Consider the following 23,253-nt stretch of genomic DNA (forward strand, 5'->3'; position numbering starts at 1 on the left):
GGGGGTCACCCTTCACCTTTTGAACAACTTCCCATACATCCATTACGCATCTGGTTTAGACTTCTGTTTTTGAACAGGAAACCTCAACAGGAAATCTTCTGGCCCCCCAATACCCATACCAGTACCCCCCACCAACAACCCTTGCCCCAGAGGCCTTAACAGGAAGCGTCCCTGTGGCATGCGCCTGCCACATACCCCCACCACCCAACTCAGACCGGGAACCCGGTCTGAGCTGCCGCACCCCCCTCCCCTGGGGAAAGACCCAGCGCCGGGCAGGAGGGCGGGAGAACAAAGCCGCTGCGTAGGTAGGGGCTCCCTCAGCGGCCGGTCGTGTGTCTTGGAGGCCGGCATGTCAGGGAAGGCTTCTCCGGCGGTGGGCGGGGCCTCCGCGACCTCTGCGGCGGCAGGGACGGGAGGGGAGAGAAGCTGGGCTCCGAGCGCCCGCGGAGCAGGGACGGGAGGGGTGAGAAGCTGGGCTCCGGGCGCCCTCGGAACAGGATGAGGAGGGGGGAGAAGGGCTCCAGTCCCCCCAGGAGCTGGGACTGGAGGCTTGAGGGGCGGTGAGAGGGGGCTCCTGCCCCCACGCACACCGAGGGTTGCCGCTCTGCCAGCAGGCTCCTGACCATCTGAGGGGTTGCCACCTGCTGCTCCTCAGGCTGCTTCCGGTGGGTGGGTGGGTGGGGGGAGGTTTCCTGTTCAGGCCTCCGGGGCAAGGGAACAAACACACACTCCTGTAAGACCAGCCTTAGCCTTCTGCCTTTGAACAGTTAATTCACCCGTATTATTTTTAGCCATTTTAACATACTATGCCGCTAACATCGATTTTCCCTGCCAAATTTTAAAAGATGCCGACCAATCAGACGTTTGTTCTTATAACTGTACATTCCTCCCTTCTGTCCATGATGCTGTGAGCGAGAGTATTTAAGAGTTAGTGTTTCAAGTCGATGACATTTACGATTTCCGCTGTCTGTCATGGCCCGTCGAACTGTCGCTACAAAAACTGAAACGCGTGACCGCGCACGGGTCAAGGCAAGACGCTTGTTCTGCTTTTTCCAAGTTTAAAGAACGCGTAAATATGTTTATTAATCATTGTAATATACTGTACGAATCAAATGGCTCAGAAACGGCCTGGCAGTGATCTTTTTAACGATGATGCTAAGAAGCCTAACCTCATTAATTTTTCAAGCACCCCAAATCAGATAGTGTCTGTACTGGATCATAATTAGTCAAGATTATAAAATACTCTAATCGAACACAACACGTTCACAACTGTGAATCTGTTCTTATTAGATGCAGTGAATCAACTCAATGAAAGTTTGTCATTAACTCATGAGCACAGCTCAGACTTTGAATCTGTAGCATCTCCTAATAATACCTTACAAATCACACCAGAAACTCTACATGATGCTTTCTGTCAGCTAAACCAAAGTCTGTCAAGGTTACAAAACAATCTGCAAGAACAGGACCGACTATTCAGTTGAACCCTTTTCTAATAGATGCGGTGAACCGACTTAATGAAAGTTTGTCAGTACCCCAGGAGGAGTCAGATGTTGCTGACATGCAAAACAACCAACTATACAGTGCTATTTTTTCATTGCAAAGCCAGTCTAAACAGCATTAAAAACATACCTGCATAAAATAATTCTGGTATAGTTTTCATAGGAAATGTTTTCTTTATATATATTTAATTTCATGAAACAACGCTGCTGTGGATGCGATGGGATTTTACCATAGCAAAACCTCAGTCATGGTGGTAAATATCTCATAATTTTTCCATAGCTCAGTGATGACAGTCATTTCAACATAGATAAGGATGTGCCTTAGAACATTCCTTGTGGCACATGAAAGTTTACCGCCATCTGTAGCGACGCAAATCCACACAATTGAACATATGGACAAAATTGAAATGATCCAGTTTTTCCCAGTAGTGTGGTGGAATACCATTGCAGCATGTAGAGTTGAACAGATGGGCAGAAATAGGAGGGAAACCTCAGGGAGGACAAACAGCAAGTTCTAGCCAATGGGTCATGTTACAGAGAGCTTGTACCTTACCTTCTGGTCCTTGGAAGACCCTTTTTTTGTTCTGGAACAGAGCCACAGCATGTAGATAAATATGCACCTTATTTCCAATATTATGTGGACACTCTCTGGCTATAAAAACAGGTGCCTGAAATCTAGCACAAAACCATGTCATAGACCAGGGATGACCCATCCTGATCCTAGAGATTTAATACGGTAGAGTTAGCACCAACCTTAATCCAACACACCTAATCCAGGTGTTGAAGTTTGTCAGGGATATCTGAATATTAGAGCCAGGTGTTGGATCTGATATCTCCAGGACCAGCAGTATTGGGTGCCCCTGCCCCAGACCAGCACTGGAGGTGAAATAAGTCATATTGACAAACTCATTGCCTTTCGATTTGGCACTGTCATATGATGCCCCCCTTTTCTGTAAAGTTTGTCAAATTCTTGACCCTGGAGAGCCGTCCTAGTAAAATGTGAGTTATGGTGTTGTGGAGATGCCAAGGAGAAGCAAAAGCTCAGTAGTGGAGCGATGGGTAACACAGGCTTACAGAACAAGGCCACAGAGTGCTGAAGCATGTAGTGTGAGCACACAGGCAGTTACAGCTGCACAGTAGAGACCAATGCCATTTTAATGCCAACATGCATGTTTTAAGAATGAGATTCAGCAAACACATATGGGTGGGATGTTTGGGTGTCCACATACTTTTGATCATGTAGTGTAGATTATTTCATCTGAAAATAGCATACATGTATAGCTATGGGCAGTGAGAGTCAGAATGCAGCTGATTCTCACATGGTAGATGGCGGCCGAAGGATGAAGACATCTTATGAACACTCTCTCTCTGAAAGTTCATGGTGTTTTACCGCTGGTGTGTTAAAGTCCTGCCCAAGGGACGGTGCTGGCAGACAGTTCTTTATCCCCTTGATGGATTGTGACATCTACAGTTAGGGCTGGGCGATAAACGATAACAATAATTATCGCGATATAAATCCTCGATAGAGCGATACGACATGTTCGATAAATGTTCAATATAATACACCACTCTCACACGCCCACGTTCAGCGAAAGCCTTGGTGGCGTTTTCTACTGCAAGGAAAGCGACGCTACTCTGCTGTCGCCAGGAGAGGGCGCACTTCCGAGTTTTTTTACATGATTAGAGAGGGAGGGAGCCACGAGGAAGATGAGTCTTTAGCAACGGCTGAAACGTGGAGTTATATATTCCCTGTTTGAGTCGAGTGACCGGCGATCTGTTCTCCTGTGGTGTAACTGTACCTAAAAGGAGGACTCTGTTTGTCTGGTGTTGATAATTTGCGGTTCACCACTTAAACTACTACGATAGTATAGAGAAATCCAGTCGTCTAGCTGGTGTCTGAATACTGTGATGTCATTTGTAACGAGGTAGTTTTCTTTCTTAAATTATGACTATTACAAAATAGCCGTGCTTTTCCAGCTGGTAAAAACAGTTCACCAGACACTTTCTCCCACTCTCCCATGACAGATTTGTGAAATGTTCCACTGTTTGAGTGTTTGTTGTGTTCCGACCATAAAGGATAGTTTAAAACCGCAATTAACCACCCAGGACCAAAAATCAGCTATCAAACCTGCAAGAAATAATAATTTGATATTTATCACGGTATGTATCGATATCGAACGATATGAATTTTGTTTATCGTGATAACATTTTTGGCCATATCGCCCAGCTCTATCTACAGTATATTTTTGCGGTACTCCCATCAAATCTCTTTCTTTTGTCTCTCATGCTGTTTCATGTGCTTGCTGCGTGGTGAGGGTGGTTTAAACTTAAGGTGTGTAGACGAACAGGCAAGTTACAAAACGAACAAAGGTTTCAGATCTGAAAATTTAGCGTTCTAATACTTCTGACCTGTCTTTCTGACCAAGGCCGGCACAAACGATCCTAGAAGCTATCCTTTTGTTGCGTGCGCAAGAATCTGAACTCAACCCAAATTTGCGGTGCACTCTGGTTTTGCTCGGCTGGAGGCCCTTCCCTTTGGAGGTGGTGCCAGAGTGCTGATAGGTTCTCCTCACCTAAGGTTACTAGCTACTCATTGTTTCCAACTCTGATTGGTTGTGCATGATTTTAGGAATGCCTTCCCCAGAATCACTGCCTCCTTTGTTTCAGCTAGTTTAAACAAAGAAAAAGAAACATTTCTATATCATCAAATTGGTTTAACTTTCAAAATCAAGGAATGAACAATTAGGATATTCAGGCATGTTTCTAAGAGAGAGTTTAACCCTTGTTACCTGATACACAACACACGTCAAAGAACACAGGTACTATTTGCCTATCATATCTGAACATGACCCAATGCGTGAAAAATAAAATCGACAATAAAAGTTATAAAAAGTTGAAACTTTGCTGTCCAAAGTTGTACGAGTTCCGTTTTGGTATGTCTAGTTTAGTTTAAAAGAGTTCTAACGAATCGTTGCAGTTTGTACCTTAGAAATGTACTTTCTGTTACTTAAAGATGAAGTTGTCCACAGGACTGTGGAGGGCCATGTGGCCAATATTCCAGGGAGGCGTTGTCCTGTTGCCCTCTGGGTCAAGGGAGAGGGGTGCTGGTTCTTGATTCAGCTGTAAATTCGACTGAGTCTGGGGTTGGGGGGTGTTAAGCCGACAGATTTACACCTCAATTCCAGACTTGCTGGAGCCAAAAGGCCCTTAACTTTGGGTTGTTGATACGGTAGAAACACTCAGCCTAGGGGTAAAGTTTCAGCCAGTGTTCACTACACAGGCATCCATAAAACAATGCTGGACAAGGTACCACTTAAAAGGGACCCCTTCCCTTTATTCCTCCTTCTCGAACTATGCTAAAGTGCACTCTGGTTTATGAACAAACCATGTGTTGCAGCAAATGTAATTCAAAGACACAGTATTTAATGTAGAAGCCACAGACAATATTATTGTGCAAAAGGAAAGTTTTCCATTAACAAAACTGAAATGAGAATTTCACAGGAAGTTCTCAACATTTTGTCTTATATGTAATATGTTGTTTTGTTGTTTAATGATATCATGTATGAATATGTAATTCATTCTTTTTCCTAAATCGTATGCGAAATAGATAAACATGCAAAGTGTCATTTTAAATTAATCGTAATATCATGCTAGAATTTTTGGGGTGATTTTCAGTGTAGTATGGTAAACCAGTTGCATCATATGGACATGATATGAACTTTGTCCGGTTATCACATGAGTGACCTGTGGTTGTTTTACAACTATCAACTTCTGAGTCAGATTTTTGCCTCCAACCCTATAAATGAGCCCCACTTTGAACTTGTTCTTCAATTTCAGTCGGACAGGATAAGATATGAAAACTGCTCGATTTTAAGAAATGTGCTGAATGTACACCTGTGAAAGTCTTCCAAATACTGACACTATTGACCAGGCCTCTTTTCATTGGGGTCATTAACCCCAAGACTGCTTAATCTCTCCAAGGTGGGCATTTGTCTTGAGTTGCGGTGACACCATAGAACCATTTTTAGGTTTAACAGTAAAATACATTTCTTTTATATCTTTCATTGTGTGTTAAGTATTCATTCTACTGATTTTCATTTGAGGAATTTAATAGACTGTTTTGACTTTTTATATGTATGTCATATTACCTTATTTCACTTTATCTTAATGGTTATGGAAACAGTAAGTTCACGTATGACCACTGATTCATATAGCTAGCAATACCACTTGCATCTTCATGATCTGTGCATGCTATAAATGTTATATGTTACTCATAAGTTCAGAGTTTACCTTGTTTTCCTCAACTGAATTATTATACCTATATGTTAACATTCTATTGCCTATTCATATTACAGTTATGTGTAACCAATGTTTTGCACACACACACACACACACACACACACACACACACTCATACACATATGAGAGGCCGTTTAGGCCAAAACTCCAACTTACCTCTCACACTCACTATCAAACTCTCTCACACTCAAACCTCTATCAAACCTCTCACACACACCATCAAACCTCTTACACTCACTATCAAACCTCTCACACTCACTATCAAACCTCTCACACACTATCAAACCTCTCACACTCACTATTAAACCCTCTCACACTCATTATCAAACCTCTCACACACACTATCAAACCTCTCACACACTATCAAACCTCTCACACTCACTATCAAACCTCTTACACTCACTATCAAACCTCTCACACACTATCAAACCTCTTACACTCACTATCAAACCTCTCACACTCACTATCAAACCTCTCACACACACCATCAAATCTCTCACACTCACTATCAAACTGTCTCACACTCACTATCAAACCTCTCACACTCACTATCAAACCTCTCACACACACTATCAGACCTCTCACACTCACTACCAAACCTCTCACACACACCATCAGACCTCTTACACTCACTATCAAACCTCTCACACACACTATCAAACCTCTCACACACACTATCAAACTCTCTCACACTCACTACCAAACCTCTCACACTCACTATCAAACCTCTCACACTCACTATCAAACCTCTCACCCTCACTATCAAACCTCTCACACACTATCAAACTCTCTCACACTCACTACCAAACCTCTCACACACACCATAAAACTCTCTCACACTCACTATAAAACACTCTCACACTCACTATCAACCTCTCTCTCACTCCCCACCAAACTCTCTCACACTCACTACCAAACCCTCTCACACACACTATCAAGCCTCTTCACACTCACTACCAAACCTCTCACACACACCATCAAACTTCTCACACTCACTATCAAACCCTCTCACACACACTATCAAACTCTCTCACACTCACTACCAAACCTCTCACACACACCATAAAACTCTCTCACACTCACTATAAAACACTCTCACACTCACTATCAACCTCTCTCTCACTCCCCACCAAACTCTCTCACACTCACTACCAAACCCTCTCACACACACTATCAAGCCTCTTCACACTCACTACCAAACCTCTCACACACACCATCAAACCTCTCACACTCACTATGAAACACTCTCACACTCACTGTCAAACTCCCTCACACTCACTGTCAAACTCCCTCACACTCACCACCAAACTCTCTCACACTCACTACCAAACCCTCTCACACACACTATCAAGCCTCTTCACACTCACTATTAAACCCTCTCACACTCATTATCAAACCTCTCACACTCACTATTAAACCCTCTCACACTCATTATCAAACCTCTCACACACACTATCAAACTCTCTCACACTCATTATCAAACCTCTCACACACACTATCAAACCTCTCACACTCACTATCAAACTGTCTCACACTCACTATCAAACCTCTCACACTCACTATCAAACCCTCTCACACTCACTATCAAACCTCTCACACACACTATCAAACCCTCCCACACTCACTACCAAACCTCTCACACACACCATAAAACTCTCTCACACTCACTATAAAACACTCTCACACTCACTATCAACCTCTCTCTCACTCACCATCAAACTCTCGCAAACACACCATAAAACTCTCTCACACTCACTATAAAACACTCTCACACACACTATCAAACCTCTCACACTCATTATCAAACCTCTCACACACACTGTCAAACTCTCACACTCACTATCAAACTCTCACACATACTATCAAACCTCTCACACTCACTATCAAACTGTCTCACACTCACTATCAAACCTCTCACACACACTATCAAGCCTCTTCACACTCACTACCAAACCTCTCACACACACCATCAAATCTCTCACACTCATTATCAAACCCTCTCACACTCACTATGAAACACTCTCACATTCACTGTCAAACTCCCTCACACTCACCACCAAACTCTCTCACACTCACTACCAAACCCTCTCACACACACTACCAAACCTCTCACACACACCATCAAACCTCTCACACTCACTATCAAACCTCATACACTCACTATCAAACCTCTCACACTCACTATCAAACCGTCTCACACTCACTATCAAACCTCTCACACACACTATCAAACTCTCTCATACTACCAAACCTCTCACACACACCATAAAACTCTCTCACACACACTATGAAACACTCTCACACTCACTATCAAACTTTCTCTCACTCACCATCAAACTCTCTCACACTCACTACCAAACCTCTCACACACACTATCAAACCTCTTCACACTCACTATCAAACTGTCTCACACACACCATCAAACCTCTCACACTCACTATCAAACCCTCTCACACTCACTATGAAACACTCTCACACTCGCTACCAAACCTCACACACCATCAAACCTCTCACACTCACTACCAAACCTCACACACCATCAAACCTCTCACACTCACTATGAAACACTCTCACATTCACTGTCAAACTCCCTCACACTCACCACCAAACTCTCTCACACTCACTACCAAACCTCTCACACACACCATCAAACTCTCTCACACGCACTACCAAACCCTCTCACACTCACTATCAAACCCTTGTGCTTGCTATAAATGTTATATGTTGCCCATAAGTTCAGAGTTTACTTTGTTTTCCTCAACTGAATTATTATACCTATATGTTAACATTCTATTGCCTATTCATATTACAGTTGTGTGTAACCAATGTTTTGCACACACACACACACACACACACACACGCTCATGCACATATGAGAGGTCGTTTAGGCCAAAACTCCACCTTACCTCTCACACTCACTATCAAACCCTCTCACACTCACTATCAAACCTCTCACACACACTATCAAACCTCTCACACACACCATCAAATCTCCCACACTCACTATCAAACCCTCTCACACTCACTATCAAACCTCTCACTCACACCATCAAATCTCCCACACACACTATCAAACCTCTCATACTCACTATCAAACCTCTCACACTCACTATCAAACTCTCTCACACTCACTATCAAACCTCTCACACTCACTATCAAACCCTCTCACACTCACTATCAAACCTCTCACACTCACTATCAAACTCTCTCACACTCACTACCAAACCTCTCACACACACCATCAAACCTCTCACACTCACTATCAAACCCTCTCACACTCACTACCAAACCTCTCACACACTCACTATAGAACCTCTCACACACACTATCAAACTCTCTCACACTCACTGTCAAATCCTCTCACACTCACTGTCAAATCCTCTCACACTCACTACCAAATCCTCTCACACTCACTATCAAACCTCTCACACTCACTGTCAAATCCTCTCACACTCACTACCAAATCCTCTCACACTCACTATCAAACCTCTCACACTCACTGTCAAATCCTCTCACACTCACTATTGTAACGAGTTTTGCAATTTTTAATATTATTATTGCTAGAACCGTATGTGAGGGTGTGAGGTAACCCGGATTTATTTGAAGTCTACAGACCAGGGCAAGAGAGAGAAACGCTCGCACCAAGGATGCTTCAGAAAAGGGGAATTTATTGGCTAAATATCAAACTACTTTTGGACTACATTCAATGATAAACAATAGAAAATAAAACCAGAAAACAAAACAAAACAAAGTGATAGTAATGAAAGACAAAATAGCTCGAATAAGTTAGAGTGATTCACGGCTAAATGGTATGAGGCAGTGTGGTTTGGGAACTCGCTTGGGAGAGCCTCTAGGGAATTAACCTAAGCCTGGACGGGAAGAACTATATGGCTGGATGTACCTATAAAAGTTCTCTTATTAAATGAATTGGCGTCAGGGCCCTGACTGCAAATTGATGGAACCAGCTTACGTGGGAGTCGGGGGCTGACTTCAGGCGGGGTCGTCTCAGGACAGACTCGATCGAAGGCTGGAGCTCACGCGGTGGTTCCTCTCCTCGCTGGCCGTGGATGCTGCATCTCCGTGCGGGCACGCGCCTTTCCGTCAGTGATTGGGCGGAGGCGTCTCGTGGCCGTCTGACGGTGGAGCTTGGGCGGCCTTTCGAGGGTCGATCTGTTCACAGATCAGTGTGTGGCTCTGGGTGCGATGCTGGGTCTCCGTGGCGTCCGAACCGCTCCCACTCCGCTGGCGAGGTTCAGGTTGCAATGAGGGTTCTGAGGCTGGTGGTACCAATTTAACTAACTACCTCTCTTTAGCAGAATTGAAAGTTATGGATATATCCTCCCTGGCCCGACAAGAAACATCCACCTTCCTTCTCTGAGGGTGGTTCAAACTTAAGATGTGTAGGCGAACAGGCAAACAAACAAAGGTTTCAGATCTGATAATTTAGCGTCCTAATACTTCTGACCTGTCTTTCTGACCTAGGCCGGCACAAACTTAGAAACTTGTTGCGAACGCAGGAACTCTCCAAATTTTGCGGTGCACTCTGGTTTTGTTCAGCTGGAGGCCCTTCCCTTCAGGGGTGGAACCCAGGTGTTGATAGGTTCTCTCACCTAACGGGTAATTAGCTATTCCTAATACTTGGTCCTGATTGGTGGGGGTTTCTCTGTCCTACCAGGGAACCCCCTCCTTTGTTCCTTCTAGGTTTAAAAGTTTAATTCGATTGAACAAAACAGTTTTCAGATCACTTAGGTTACTAAAATCCATAACCTACAAACCTAACATTTAGGTATCTTCGTGCAGTTTCTACCCACATTATCTGAGAACAACTATGGCAAAGGCAGAAACAATCTTATAGATAATCCTTGGGTGTCTTTTCATTGCAGGAACTTTCAACACAGTAAAATCATTACTTCAAATGACAATTAAATAGATGAGAAGAGTAAAGATATAGAAGGCTAAATAAAATAAGTGACAAGAAAACCTAGGTGCATAGTGGTCTAAAATCACTACTTTAAATGGTTATTTCGGTAACTTCAGACATTTATCCCACACATTCCTAACGTCTGACAAAGAAAGGATGAATACACTTTAAGTAACTGAGTATACAAATACAAGCATCATCACTCGTGAAATTAGATAAGGTTGATAGTCGAGCATGCATATCAATGAGTTTTCCTGGGATCCTTTGTGAGTAACAGTCCTTAGGTGGTGGCGTGGTAATCCTCGTTTTCACCCCTTGGGGGTGCTGTGGGTCCATGCTTGAGATCCCTAGGGAATTTAGAAAATTGGAATTTTGCCGTCCAAAGTCGTACAAATTCCGTTTTGGTATGTCTAGTTTAGTTAAAAAGAGTTCTAACGAGTGGTTGTAGTTTGGAGGGGACAAACACCTTAGAAATGTACTTTCTGTTACTTAAGAAAAATCTGTCCACAGGATTGTGGAGAGCCGTGCAGCTGCATTCCAGTGAAGGGTCCTGTTTTTCTCCAGGTTAAAGGAGAGAGAGGGGTGCTGGTCCTTGATTCAGCTGTAAATCGACTGATTTTGGGAGTTGGGGGTGATAAGTGACAGATTTACACCTCCAGCCCCAGACTCGCTGGAGCCAAAAGGCTTTTAGCTTTTGGTTGTTCATGAGTTTAAGTAAACATTCAACTTGAGGTCATGTTTCGGCCAGTGTTCGTTTCAGCCAGTGTTCGCTACACTATCAAACTCTCTCACACTCACTATCAAACTCTAAGGCTTTCTTGATTGTGAGTGTTAGCGAACTTAAAGGAGTGTATGAGAGAACTTGATGGTCGTGTTTTCTGATTGGCCCAGAGAGTTAGCATTTAAATTAGTCGTTTCTGATTCGCTCATAGTCAAATATGCCCGTCCCCCACGTGCAGTAGTTCACTCTTAAAAACAGATGGTTCTTCAGAGGTCCTTTAGTAAAGACGGTGGTTCTACATAGAACTAGGACCACAAAAACAACCATTTGCCTGATTAAAGAACTCTTTGAATGGTGAAATGGTTCTTCGGATTGACAGACAATGTGCTGTTTCTTGTTCAGGCCTCCGGGGTATTTCCTGTTCAGGTTTCCTGTTCAAAAACAGAAGTCTAAACCAGATGCTTAATGGATGTATGGGAAGTTGTTCAAAAGGTGAAGGGTGACCCCCCGGGGACGGAAGTGGTGACCTCCGGGGCAAAGGGTGTTGGTGGGGGGTACTGGTGGGGTATTTGGGGCCCCAAGGTCATATTCCTCTCTCTAGGACACAATACTTACATGTATAGAGTACTTACTAATATTTTAGCTCCAAGCTAACACACTAGCCACAAGCTACCATGCTAGTTAGCAGGATACAATACTTAAATGTATACAGTACTTACTAATTAGGGGTGCGGGAAAAAATCGATTCTTAGATGCATTGCGATGCGGACGAGAATGATTCTGATTCACAAATGTCAAAAATTGATTTTCTAAATATTTAATTTATAACGTAATGTTGACGGAACGCAAAGGGCGGAACTTGGAAGTGGGTAAGTGCAGCGCCCGGACAGTCTGTGGCGGCACATAACAAAAACACTACTGGATGAGTGAGAAATCCGACCGGCTCCCTCTGCATTAAAGCCAGGTTAGATCAGGAGTCACAGCACAAATGATCAGAAGAGCCCTTTTGTTCTTTCAACAAAAATCAAACCGGCTTGGGAACTGCAACATTTAATGTCCAGTATGTATTAATGTCCTAGTTTAGGCTAAACAATATAAACGAGAGTGCAGATTTACTTTGCTCTGCTTTAAGCTCAGCTATAGCTGCTTTCCTCCCCTTTCCCTCAGGAAACTTTTCCTCAAAAGTTCAATAGTTTTTTTCTAAAATGTCTCTCATCGTTCAGCTGTTTTACGAGGCTGAAGTCGCTTCTTATTCTCCAGCTTCTCGTTCGAATTTTCCCGTTCCACCTTAAATTCTGACTGAGGCACCGAATGTAACCTAAATGCGGCACCATTTAAGGTGGAACAGGAAAATTCGAAAGAGAAGCTTCGTCCTAACTTTTTAGTGTTTGACCATCTGTCGCTGCAGATTTAACGTACCAGGAAACCATATTTAATATATTTCAGTTGGTTTTTCTTGTATTTTTATTTTTACTTATTTTCTTTCTGTAGAGTGATTAGCTGAGCCTCACCACAAGCATTTCAATGCATAAATGTCCTGACATGTTGTGCAAATGTCAAATAAACTCGAAACTTCAACTCGAAACTTGAGCTCACACAGTGAGAAAATATAAATGCTATATAGAAAAAAAAGATGCATTGAGATGCATCGATAATCGTTTTATAATCGCATCGCAGCCCTCTGAATCATAATCGAATCGAATTGTGAGGTGCCTAGAGATTCCCACCCCTATTACTAATACTAATATTTTAGCCCCAAGCTAACACACTAGTTACAGTGATGCAATACAACAACATTAAACTGTAGAATCTCTAATCATTACGTTGGAGCTCTGTCCTGTGCTGCATGTAGTGCTGTATTTGTTAGTAGTTTAGTAGTATTTTAGTGGGTTTATTTATTTATTTTGGACAACTAATGCATTTTGCGTGGCCGTTTATAGAGGTGTGGTGCTGCCCCTGCATGTTACTGTCAACCTCTACAGTCACAGCTGAACAGTTTTTTTAGTTTCCTTTAAATTCAAAACTTTCCTTCTTATGCAGATTTCCTTTTTAGATGTTCGAAGTCTGTTGTTTTTAATCTGTTGGGTAGAACAGTTTAGTGTCTTGTCTGACTGTATTAGATTGAGTAATCTGCTGATTTATTTTGATGACTGATTGAGTAATCACAGTTTTAGATAAAGAACAGACAATTAAAATTAACTTCTTCTTTTTCTTCTTCTTCTTATTATTATTAAGTACTGTCAAGCTGTTCCCGACTTCTGGCGACCATATTATTAGTGTTGCTTCAGAATATCTCGTCTTCTGTCTGGGTCTTCAGGCTCCTGAATGGCTGGCACAGGATTCCTCTAAATGGATCCATCTGTCTTGTCTTGCTGATCGTCCTCTCCCTTTTTTTACCTTCAGCTCTTACAAGCTTAATGTTTTTTTTCCAACGCACTGGTTCTTTTCAAATTATGTTCAGAATAAGAGGTTGTCTGGGCTTTGGGTGATTTCCTCGACCTTCTTCCTCCAGTCGTCTCTCATATGTTGTGCATTCTGGTTGAACAGGTATGATGATAGTATGCAGCTTTGTTCTGATGTGGAACCAGTCTGTTTGTCCACTTTCTGTCCTGACCGTAGCGGTTTGATCAGTGTAGAGTTTACTCTTTAGAACGATGAAATGCTCTGGTATTCCCATTTTCCTGAGGACATTGCATAATTTTACGTGGTCGACACAGTCGAAGGTTGTGCTGCAGTCAGTGAAACACATGTTGACTTCCTTCTTGAACTCTTTGGCCTTTTCAATGATCCAGCGTACGTTTGCAATTATATCTGTTGTTTCTCTGACTTTCCTGAATCCTTCTTGCACATCTGGTTTTCCTCTTTCCAAGTAGGGCCCTAGTCTGCGTTGAATAATCTTAATCATGCTTTTACTGGCATGTGATTTTCAGGAAATCCGTACACTCTGTGTTTGGTAATGGGATATAAACTGACCTCGTCCAATCTGACTTCTTCCAATCTTCCCTTTGTTGGACTTAAATTTAGTGTAATACACCATGCATAGCATTTCAAATTTCATAATACAATAATGGATAAATCACATTCTTTAAGAAGCCTTTCTTAAAAAGACAATAAAACACTATGTGGCAAAATATGCATATACATTTAGTTTGTTAAGCTCTGTTTTTGTTTTTTTTTTGTGTGTTTTTTACAGTGAAAGACACCAGTAGGAGAGTTTAAAACATTTAAAATGATCATCATTCAAACGACCAATTAAATATGGCTGATTGAGCAAGAACATACATTTTAATTGATAATTTTTTTAAGTGATGAAGGTGAATTGATTAATCGTGACAGTCATATGAACAGTACTAACAGTGAAATGCAGACTTCCAGTTTCATTTTTCTGAAGTTTTGGTTATATACTCACTTTTTGAGGAGTCTCTCGTTCTCTTGATCTCCTCCAGATGAAGTGACGAGGGATTACACCTACGGGGAGGCAGATTCGCTGGTGAGGAAGTGTAGACTGTTACCATGGTTACCAGCTGACTTGGAAGGAGTAAGCGATGAGACTCCAGAGCCCACTGACCTTTATTATGAGGTTTGTTTGCAGTTCTGTACTCTTATGATGTGCCTTTGATGGACACTTGCAGAAGACCCTTGTAAAAACAAATCCATTAAACCCTTAAATGGCCAGAAGTTTATTACACACTTCTATAACCCAAAAATAGCTCAACCTGCTTGTATTGAAGTCCCTGTGGTTCCTGAATAATAAGCCTTAGAACAGGGGTCGGCAACACGCGGCTCTTTTACTGCCCTGTTGCGGCTCCACAGCAGAATCAGATTTGTGGGTAAAGATAAAATGATCCTCCTTTACAGTAAAATAAAGCTCTGCTGATCGTTCAACACAGTTTAACACTAAATGGTCCTAAACGCTGGAGTTAATGTAGGCTGTATCTGCTAAATTCACCCTTTAACCCTGAAAGTTGGCGCGCAGACAAATCTCGCCCAGCTATCTAGTAGCTAACGAAACGTCAAAGAGAAAGATTTAAAGTGCACATCGATAATTTGGAACCAATTGGACTTTATATATATGTATTTATAAGCAAGCTTTAATTAAGCATAAAAAAAAATAATCAAAACACCAAGAAGTGGCAGAAAAATACAGTCTTTTATTAACGATCAAAAACGTACAAGCATTAATCTGAGCTGTTCTCAAAAAAAACTGAAAAGCACAAAGAACCATTCAGTTTTTCTTCACCAGACTCTTCACTCGCCCCTCCCAGTTATCTCACTTCACCTAATTACCGTTCATCTTTCTAATTCATGTATAGACCTGATTTCATTGGATACCAACAGAACTTAATTGTCCTTGACTTTATTTAACCTAATCTAAAGAAAAGGTGAAGTCATTCTCTTTAGCTGATTTCCATTACTGGCTTATCCACAATTAGCTCACCTCAGATGACTGCACTTATTTCCAAAAGATGAGTAACCCAATAACAATATATATATATATATATATATATATATATATATATATATATATATATAATTAAACCTGTCAAGGTTCCCTTATCTCCAAACGGTGAGCTATTATTTTAATTATGGTCTTGGCCCATCACGTCAACATGTAATTTTATGTGATAAACAGAGGCCTTGAAATACTCGGGGCTTCTGGACTTCAGCCCAGGTAAATCTCCCCTACATGGCAGGAAAAATGAGCAGGATGGCAGGATGCTGGTGCAGAGGGAGCAAAAGCTTTATTTGAAAGCGCCAGGAGAGTCTCTCCCTGGTCTGCCCCCTTTTTCAAAGCCGTATTTCTGTTTACATGAAAATTGAAAAAACTGACTGGCTGTTAATGACATCAGTTGAGTTCTCAGCAGTCAAATAAGAGATAAGGCTGTTACGAGCATCTCTCACACGGTCTTGAAATTATCTGAGGCATAAGGACAAACTACACACACTGTTAATCCGCTGGCTTTGAAGCATGCATTAAAGTAGGAATCACACACTTATAATTTAATTAACAATGAACTGTGCAGCCCTGCGATGGACTGGCGACGTGTCCAGGATGTATCCTGCCTTCTGCCCAATGACAGCTGGGATAGGCTCCAGCACCCCACCGCGACCCAGAAGGATAAGCGGTTTAGATGATGGATGGATGGATGGAAGGAAGGATGAACTGTGCACCAAAAGCACACTCAATATGGATGATTCTACTAAACTGACCTGGCCTTGAGCCTGAGGAGTAAAGTAAATGTGTTTGGTATTACATTAGATTGCTCATAGATGTACAGTCTTTCCTGTTAATTATATAGTCATTTATGATAATTCTGTTCTGATTTGTCCAATAAGCATGAAGGTCTTTGTCTACTTGCAACTCATTTAAAAGACATAAACCCTGGACGATGAACTATTTAATCACATTGTCAGAGATTTGGAGAAATTACTACTAATTATTATGACAACAATGGTAATAGATGGGCCTCCAGTCCAACGGGACAAAATAGTCTCAGAATGAGGTACACACAGGGTATATTTTGGTTTGTCCATCTGAATTTACAGGACCAAATCGTAAGGCAAATTATTCAGTAACTGCATGAAATAAATGTAAATTTTTATTTTATTTATTTATTTTTTGTGAAAGCTCCCCTCAAATTAACAGAACATGTGTTTTATGATACACATATTGCTATATGCTTACGATTTACTGCCGAAAGCCAAAAATCTTAGACGCTCTTTGTATTTTTTTATAAAAATAATTTTTACAGATCAGATCACTGAAGAGACGCCATCTGTTTATAGTTACAGATTTGTGGAAAAATGGGTCGACTTTCAGTAGAAAAAAAATTCAGCTTCAGCTTCTTTTATTAACAGGGTTTAAAATTACATCACCCATCTATATGACTGAGAAGAAGACAGTTGTAGCTCTCATATGACCCCCACCTTCTGAATGTAGCTTATGAAATATGAAAGTTATGAAGAATATGACAGTGCGTTTTGGAACCACTGGTGGTCTCGCGTTGAAGAGGTTAATACACTTAAGACGGTTCATAACAATAAGACTAATAACAATTTTTACATCATCTGAAGGAAATCTGGTCACACAATTTTGGAGGAATGTCTGTGATGTGAGACACACACACACACACACACACACACACACACACACACACATGTACATGGATAAAACATTGACAAAGTTTATGCTTTGATGGTCCTTGAATTGGGACTGAGAGGCTTGGCCACTAGATCCAGAAGTTTGCATGTGTTGTCTTCTGATGAGAGTGGTTCTGGTTGTGTTCAGAGTGGGACAGGGCTGGAACCAGAAGCACCAACTCAGAAGTTGGTGACTGGAAGTCATGACACCCCAATTCGCAATTCAAAGGGATATTTGAGGTCCTCCAACTTTTATGGAGTTTAGCCATGGGAAATCTCCCAGTACCTGTCACATGTTCCTAACTGTTGCTTGGTTCTCTTTCTGCATGGGCAGCAAACAGGGTGATTGTTCACTCTCCACCACATACTTGTCCTGCAATACTGGACATAAAGTTTATATCATGTCCAAATCTGGCAACTGGTGTGTCACAGAACCTTACAGTATTTCATAATTTTACATTAATTTGTAAATGTTTTGCATATTTTACGTGCAATTCAGGATAAAGAGTAATAAAAGAGTGACACATGAAGGAATATTGTTGTGAAATGTGCTGTGTTCTGCGTTCTGCAGAGTGTATGTGAAGGTGCTGAAGTTGTATTTTAGGCTGCCTATTTTGTGTTTCTCCTTATATGCTCATGTCTGTCACACCAGTTACTTGTCCTCTATAAGCTAGGTCTAATCTTGGCATCAGTCCAACTATAAAACTGTGTCAGTCCAATGTCTGACCGCCTGGCTGGTTGTCTGGAACCTGTGCGCACAACTTCATTTGTCCAGACAACAGATCTCGTTCCCTGCTTCGCTGGGGTTTGGATTCTTCACACAGCATTGTGTCTTTAGTGAAAATATATGTTACGTGATGTTATGAATTTTCTGACATTTCTAGTTCAATGTTGTTAATGGGAAATTGTCTTTTTGTGAAACTGGGACATTTGCGGTTCTTTGATTGAAAGCTGTGTGTGAGTTTGACTTCCTCAGTTGTAAACATTATAATAGGTCAAGGGGGGGAGGCCATACACTTTAAGAAGGGTCTTCTTTAAGTGGTGCTCTGTGTAGAAACATTGGTTATGATTGTTTGCTGGCATTGTAGCTAAAGAAAAGGTAAACAGCCTACTTTTCTGGAATTCTTTAAAGTAAAAGTCGGCCCAGGAGCATTACAGCAGCAGACCTTGTGGGGGAAGCACACCCTTGATTTATGATGGTTGGTGTAGTGTAGTGGGTAACACCTCTGCCTTCTACGATGTAGGCTGGGGTTCAAACCCCACCTTGGTAATCACCCTACACTATACCAATAAGAGTCCTTGGGCAAGACTCCCAACGCTACCTTCGCCTACCTGTGTAAAATGATCAAATTGTAAGTCGCTCTGGATAAGAGCGTCTGCCAAATGCCGTAAATGTAAATGTAAATGTAATGATCCAGGGCAATCCTGCTCACCATGGGTACCAGAGCCAGAAAGCTGTGGCCAGACATTTCATAGCTGTGGTTCCTACAGCATGTATCTCTCTCTTCTTTGGAGATCTTCTCCTAGGCTGTTATTTGAATAAACAAATTTGGCCAGATTCATAAAACTCAACGGTAACAGTGCTACGGCACGCAGAATGTGCAGCACAATAAAAAAAAGAGCTATTCATAAAGTCATTATGGTGGTGATTAGCACACTGGTGTCTTTTTATTGTGACCAGTGTCCCAGACAAGGGCCAATCAAAATACACATGTAGATGAGGTCATACATAGTTAGATGCCCAATTAGATACAATAAAAGAAATGTAAACAGAGAAATAACGAAAACCAAAATTCTCAGAATCTCATATTGTACAGGAAGACATGCTGGATAATAATAGTAAATTGTTGGTAAAGGTGCTTTTAACTTTTAATGAAAAAATAAAGTTTATTTATCAGAAAATGTTTATACTACTAAAAAAAATAAAAAATCTAATTATGTTGCAAAATTCAACTTTGAATTGTAGGAATAGCATTTCAGATTTACTTTCTCATTTGTAAGATTTCGAGCTGTTTTCCAGATCATTTTAATTGCAGTAACAATTTTTACTAACCTAATTTAGTCATTTGGTATTTTTTATTTTATTTATTTTTTTTTTAACTAAAAATCTAACTGACACGCTGAAATTCTCACTACTATGGTGAGCTGTTTTAGTGTTTATTTTCTATTTTTCTTGATCTCAGGTATTCAGTTTACATGTGAAACATAATTTTGACTAGTAAATATTTATTTTAATATTTAATTAGACTTCCCTATGTGAATTTTAAAATTCCGCTTGTGAATATTACATTTCAACTTGTAAAAAAATTCAGTTTTTACTTGTAAGAAATTTACTTCCACTAGTAACAATGTCAGTGTGTTCTTTATTCAGGATGGTTTAACTTATTTTCACTTAGAAAATCAATAAAACATGTAATTTGACCAAACTTTTGCATACAACTGCATTATCAGTCCTAAAGGCTTAGTCACAAAAACAGGGATACAGAGGGGTTGGAAAATGGTAGAAGTGTGGAATGTAGAAATGACTGTTTTTGGTATAAAAGCCTACACAAATGTCAAAAGTGGACCTGAAGGGAAAAAATAAAATGCAATGAAAATGAAAGATTTGGGCCGTTTAAATGGGCTAGGGGTTATTACGTAGTACATAAGAGGCTCATTAGCTCGCTGTTTTTGTCAGTACTCTGTTTGACTGTCTCTGTTTCCTCAAATCTTTTCTTAGACCATACTACAGGAGAACAAGGAAGCGCTCCCGGTGGAAATCCCCGTCCACAGTGTGCCAGAGGGGAGCGTTCTGAAGTGAGTAATGTGTTTTCATTCCCAGTCTCCTTCGGCTGCATATTCACTGGGCTAACTGTGAATGAAAGAACATTACATGAGCAGCTAAATGACAGTACTGCTCTCTCGTGTTTATAAAGACAGGTTTTGTGATTTAGGCCCACGTATTAGCTACCAGCAATTATAGAGGAAAATAGTTTTTACACACACTTCACAGACAGAAAATGCAGAAGTAGATTGGAGAAGTTCAGCCTGAGTTCATAGTGAGGACAGCAGGTTAAGGATAAGGTCAACATGACTCTGCAAGGGATTAATGGCGTTGCATTAGAGCATCATCTGTACCCTTAGTGTCAAATTTGGAGTACAAGTTGAAGCTGTCAGGAAACAGTCACGTGCGTCGCAGGGGAACGTCCCCTGGACACATTATTGGACAGTGGGAGTTCTTCATATGTAAAGTACTTGATTGCAGATATTGATATGCCATAGGTCAACAGCAGGGACTTTCCAAACCAATTACCATATGAACTGAACTCTAGTATACCTCACCCAAGGTATATAAGTCTGTGTCTTAGGAACCTAGACAGCGGCTGAAGGTGCATCAATTGGTTGGTTTGTTTTTCTTTTTTTAATGACAACATATTGCTGCGAATCAACTCAATGTGTCCAGATCTCAGTCTTGACTCGGCTCAAGTGGTATTGACTACAACTCTAGCTGTGCAGATGTGCAGCCTGATGCTACACACATAGCAAAATTGTATGTTAATCCCTAGTTTTGACTTCTAAATGCAATCAGGCTTTCTTTTAGGTCAACCGCTATGGTTTTATCAGGGCCTGTACCCCGATAACTGAAATTTGGGGCTGATATTCATTTACCATAAATTTGGTGCTTGTAGTGTGAACATTTACAGGAATGCAGCTTGTGTTTACAACTTACATTAAACGAATATAAGAATATTAGAACAAAGTACAGTAAAGTCTGCAAATATAGTAACTTAAATATTTTAAAATGACCTTTTTTAATTTATTATTTTAAAGTAACTTAAATAGCTCTTAATGATGTTTAATAGTCAGTGACATCTGTAAGAAAAATGAAGCTCAAAAAGCGGTTTAAATACTTTAAGCACCGACAGCATGTAAAGGGGAATTCCACCGATTTTTGATTTTTTTTTACTTAATTCAGTCATTGAGATCATTGTAAAGAAACTTTGTGATTTACTAACCAAGGGTCATGATGTCTCCAGTACAGATATATCCATTTTTATCCATTTTTTAATTGTCCATTTTTTTAGACTCACCAGTGAGTCTACTTGGTGTTCTGACTTTTAATATGTAATGTTGATGATGGAAAAATAGTGGTGTGTTTTTGCCTTTTAATGAAAAGACTAAAAAAAACTTAAATGAGTTGAAATAATAATATTACATAGAAAAAAAATAAATTAATTCATTCATTCGTTCAGTCATCTTCTTAAACCACTTGATCCAGCTAGGGTTGCAGTGTCAGTAGGGAAAGTAGAGAATCCCAGACAACCTTGTTCCCCGTAACTTCCTCCAGCTCATTCTAGGGGGATCCTGAGCCACTCCCAGGCCAACTTAGAAATATAATCCCTCCAGTGGGTCCTAAGGCGACCTCAGGATCTCGTCCCAGTCAGCCGTGCCTGTAATCAGAACCACCTCACCTCAGTTGGTTGCTCTCAATGTGGAGGAGTAGCGGCTCCACTCTGAGCTCCTCCCAGATGACTGAGCTCCTCACCTTATCAAGTAGAGTGTAGCCTGACATCCTGTGAAGAAAGCTCATTTCCACCGCTTCTATCTGCAATCTCGTTCTTTCAGTCATTACCCAAAGCTCATGACCACAGGTGAGGGTTGGGATGTAGACTGACCAGTAAACAGAGAACTTTGCCTTCTGGCTCAGCTCCCTCTTAACCTCTACAGTCTGGTACAGCGACCGCATTACTGCTGCCAGCCTGCGGCCGATCTCATGATCCCTTTTCCCATCAAGACCCCGAGATATTTAAACTCTTCCACCTGGGGCAGGTCCTCTCCCCTCACCTGAAGTCCAAAATCCCCTATGATCAAGGGACCCAATGTCATGTACCCTCCCTGGTAGTGGGTTACTGGGACCTACCCCTGGAGCCAGGCCTGGGGGTAGTGTTCCTTGGGTAGCGCCTGGTGGCCTGGCAGCCCACGTAATCCGGCGAGGACCATGTGGGCCCACCACTTGCAAAGTCTCTGCGCCTTGCGGATGATGATGTCCTTTTGGCTCCTTCTGGATGCCCCCTGGCGCTCACCGGAGCGGTTTGCAGCTGATTGTGAAACGGTATGTAAATCAGCACGTCCAGGTCGGAGTCTATGGTCCTAGCCCAGAAAAGAATGGCATGCCACTCCAGGTAACAGGAAAGGACTCCAGAAGAGAGTTAAACAAAGAAAATTAAAAATAGAAGAACTTCAAGATTTTGGTAACTAAAAGGGGAATTACTTTTTAATTTATTTAAAAAAAATGCATAATTAAATGGTTACGATGTAAACAAAGTCATTCAGAGTGGTTTGGTGTGAAGTGTTCCATTCTAGAGTAACTTAGAGAATTTTTTACAGTGGTGGTGATGGGAACCAGACGTTTGAAATGGTTATGAATAAACTGCCTGATGTCAGAGTTTTGAGACAAAGTTTTGTTAAAATATATGCTAAATGTATATTTGGCAACCCATATCTATGGCAGCGAGGTACATGCAGGGTGTTTTGTAAAGCAAAATAGTCCCCAGAGGGAACTTTTTATCAGTATTTTACCATTATCAATGTTCCATATAGAAACTTAAAGGACATGTAGGCTCATTGGTAGTTTTGGACAGTTAATAAAAAAAATATTTTATTAGCTGCATTGCTAAACAATAATTTACATT

At 41.2% G+C, this 23,253-nt stretch overlaps 1 protein-coding gene across 1 annotated transcript in view; it reads left to right on the forward strand.

Moving 5' to 3' along the window:
* The window catches only part of ttll12 (tubulin tyrosine ligase-like family, member 12), a 69,989-nt gene that overhangs the window by 11,972 nt on the left and 34,764 nt on the right, over positions 1-23,253 (forward strand). The window contains exons 5-6 of the mRNA XM_036577644.1: positions 14,887-15,020; positions 20,301-20,377. Coding sequence (XP_036433537.1) covers positions 14,887-15,020; positions 20,301-20,377 — 211 coding nt within the window. The remainder of the gene's footprint in view (positions 1-14,886; positions 15,021-20,300; positions 20,378-23,253) is intronic.

The sequence above is a fragment of the Colossoma macropomum genome, unplaced genomic scaffold, assembly GCF_904425465.1.
Source record: "Colossoma macropomum unplaced genomic scaffold, Colossoma_macropomum, whole genome shotgun sequence".
NCBI lineage: Eukaryota > Metazoa > Chordata > Actinopteri > Characiformes > Serrasalmidae > Colossoma > Colossoma macropomum.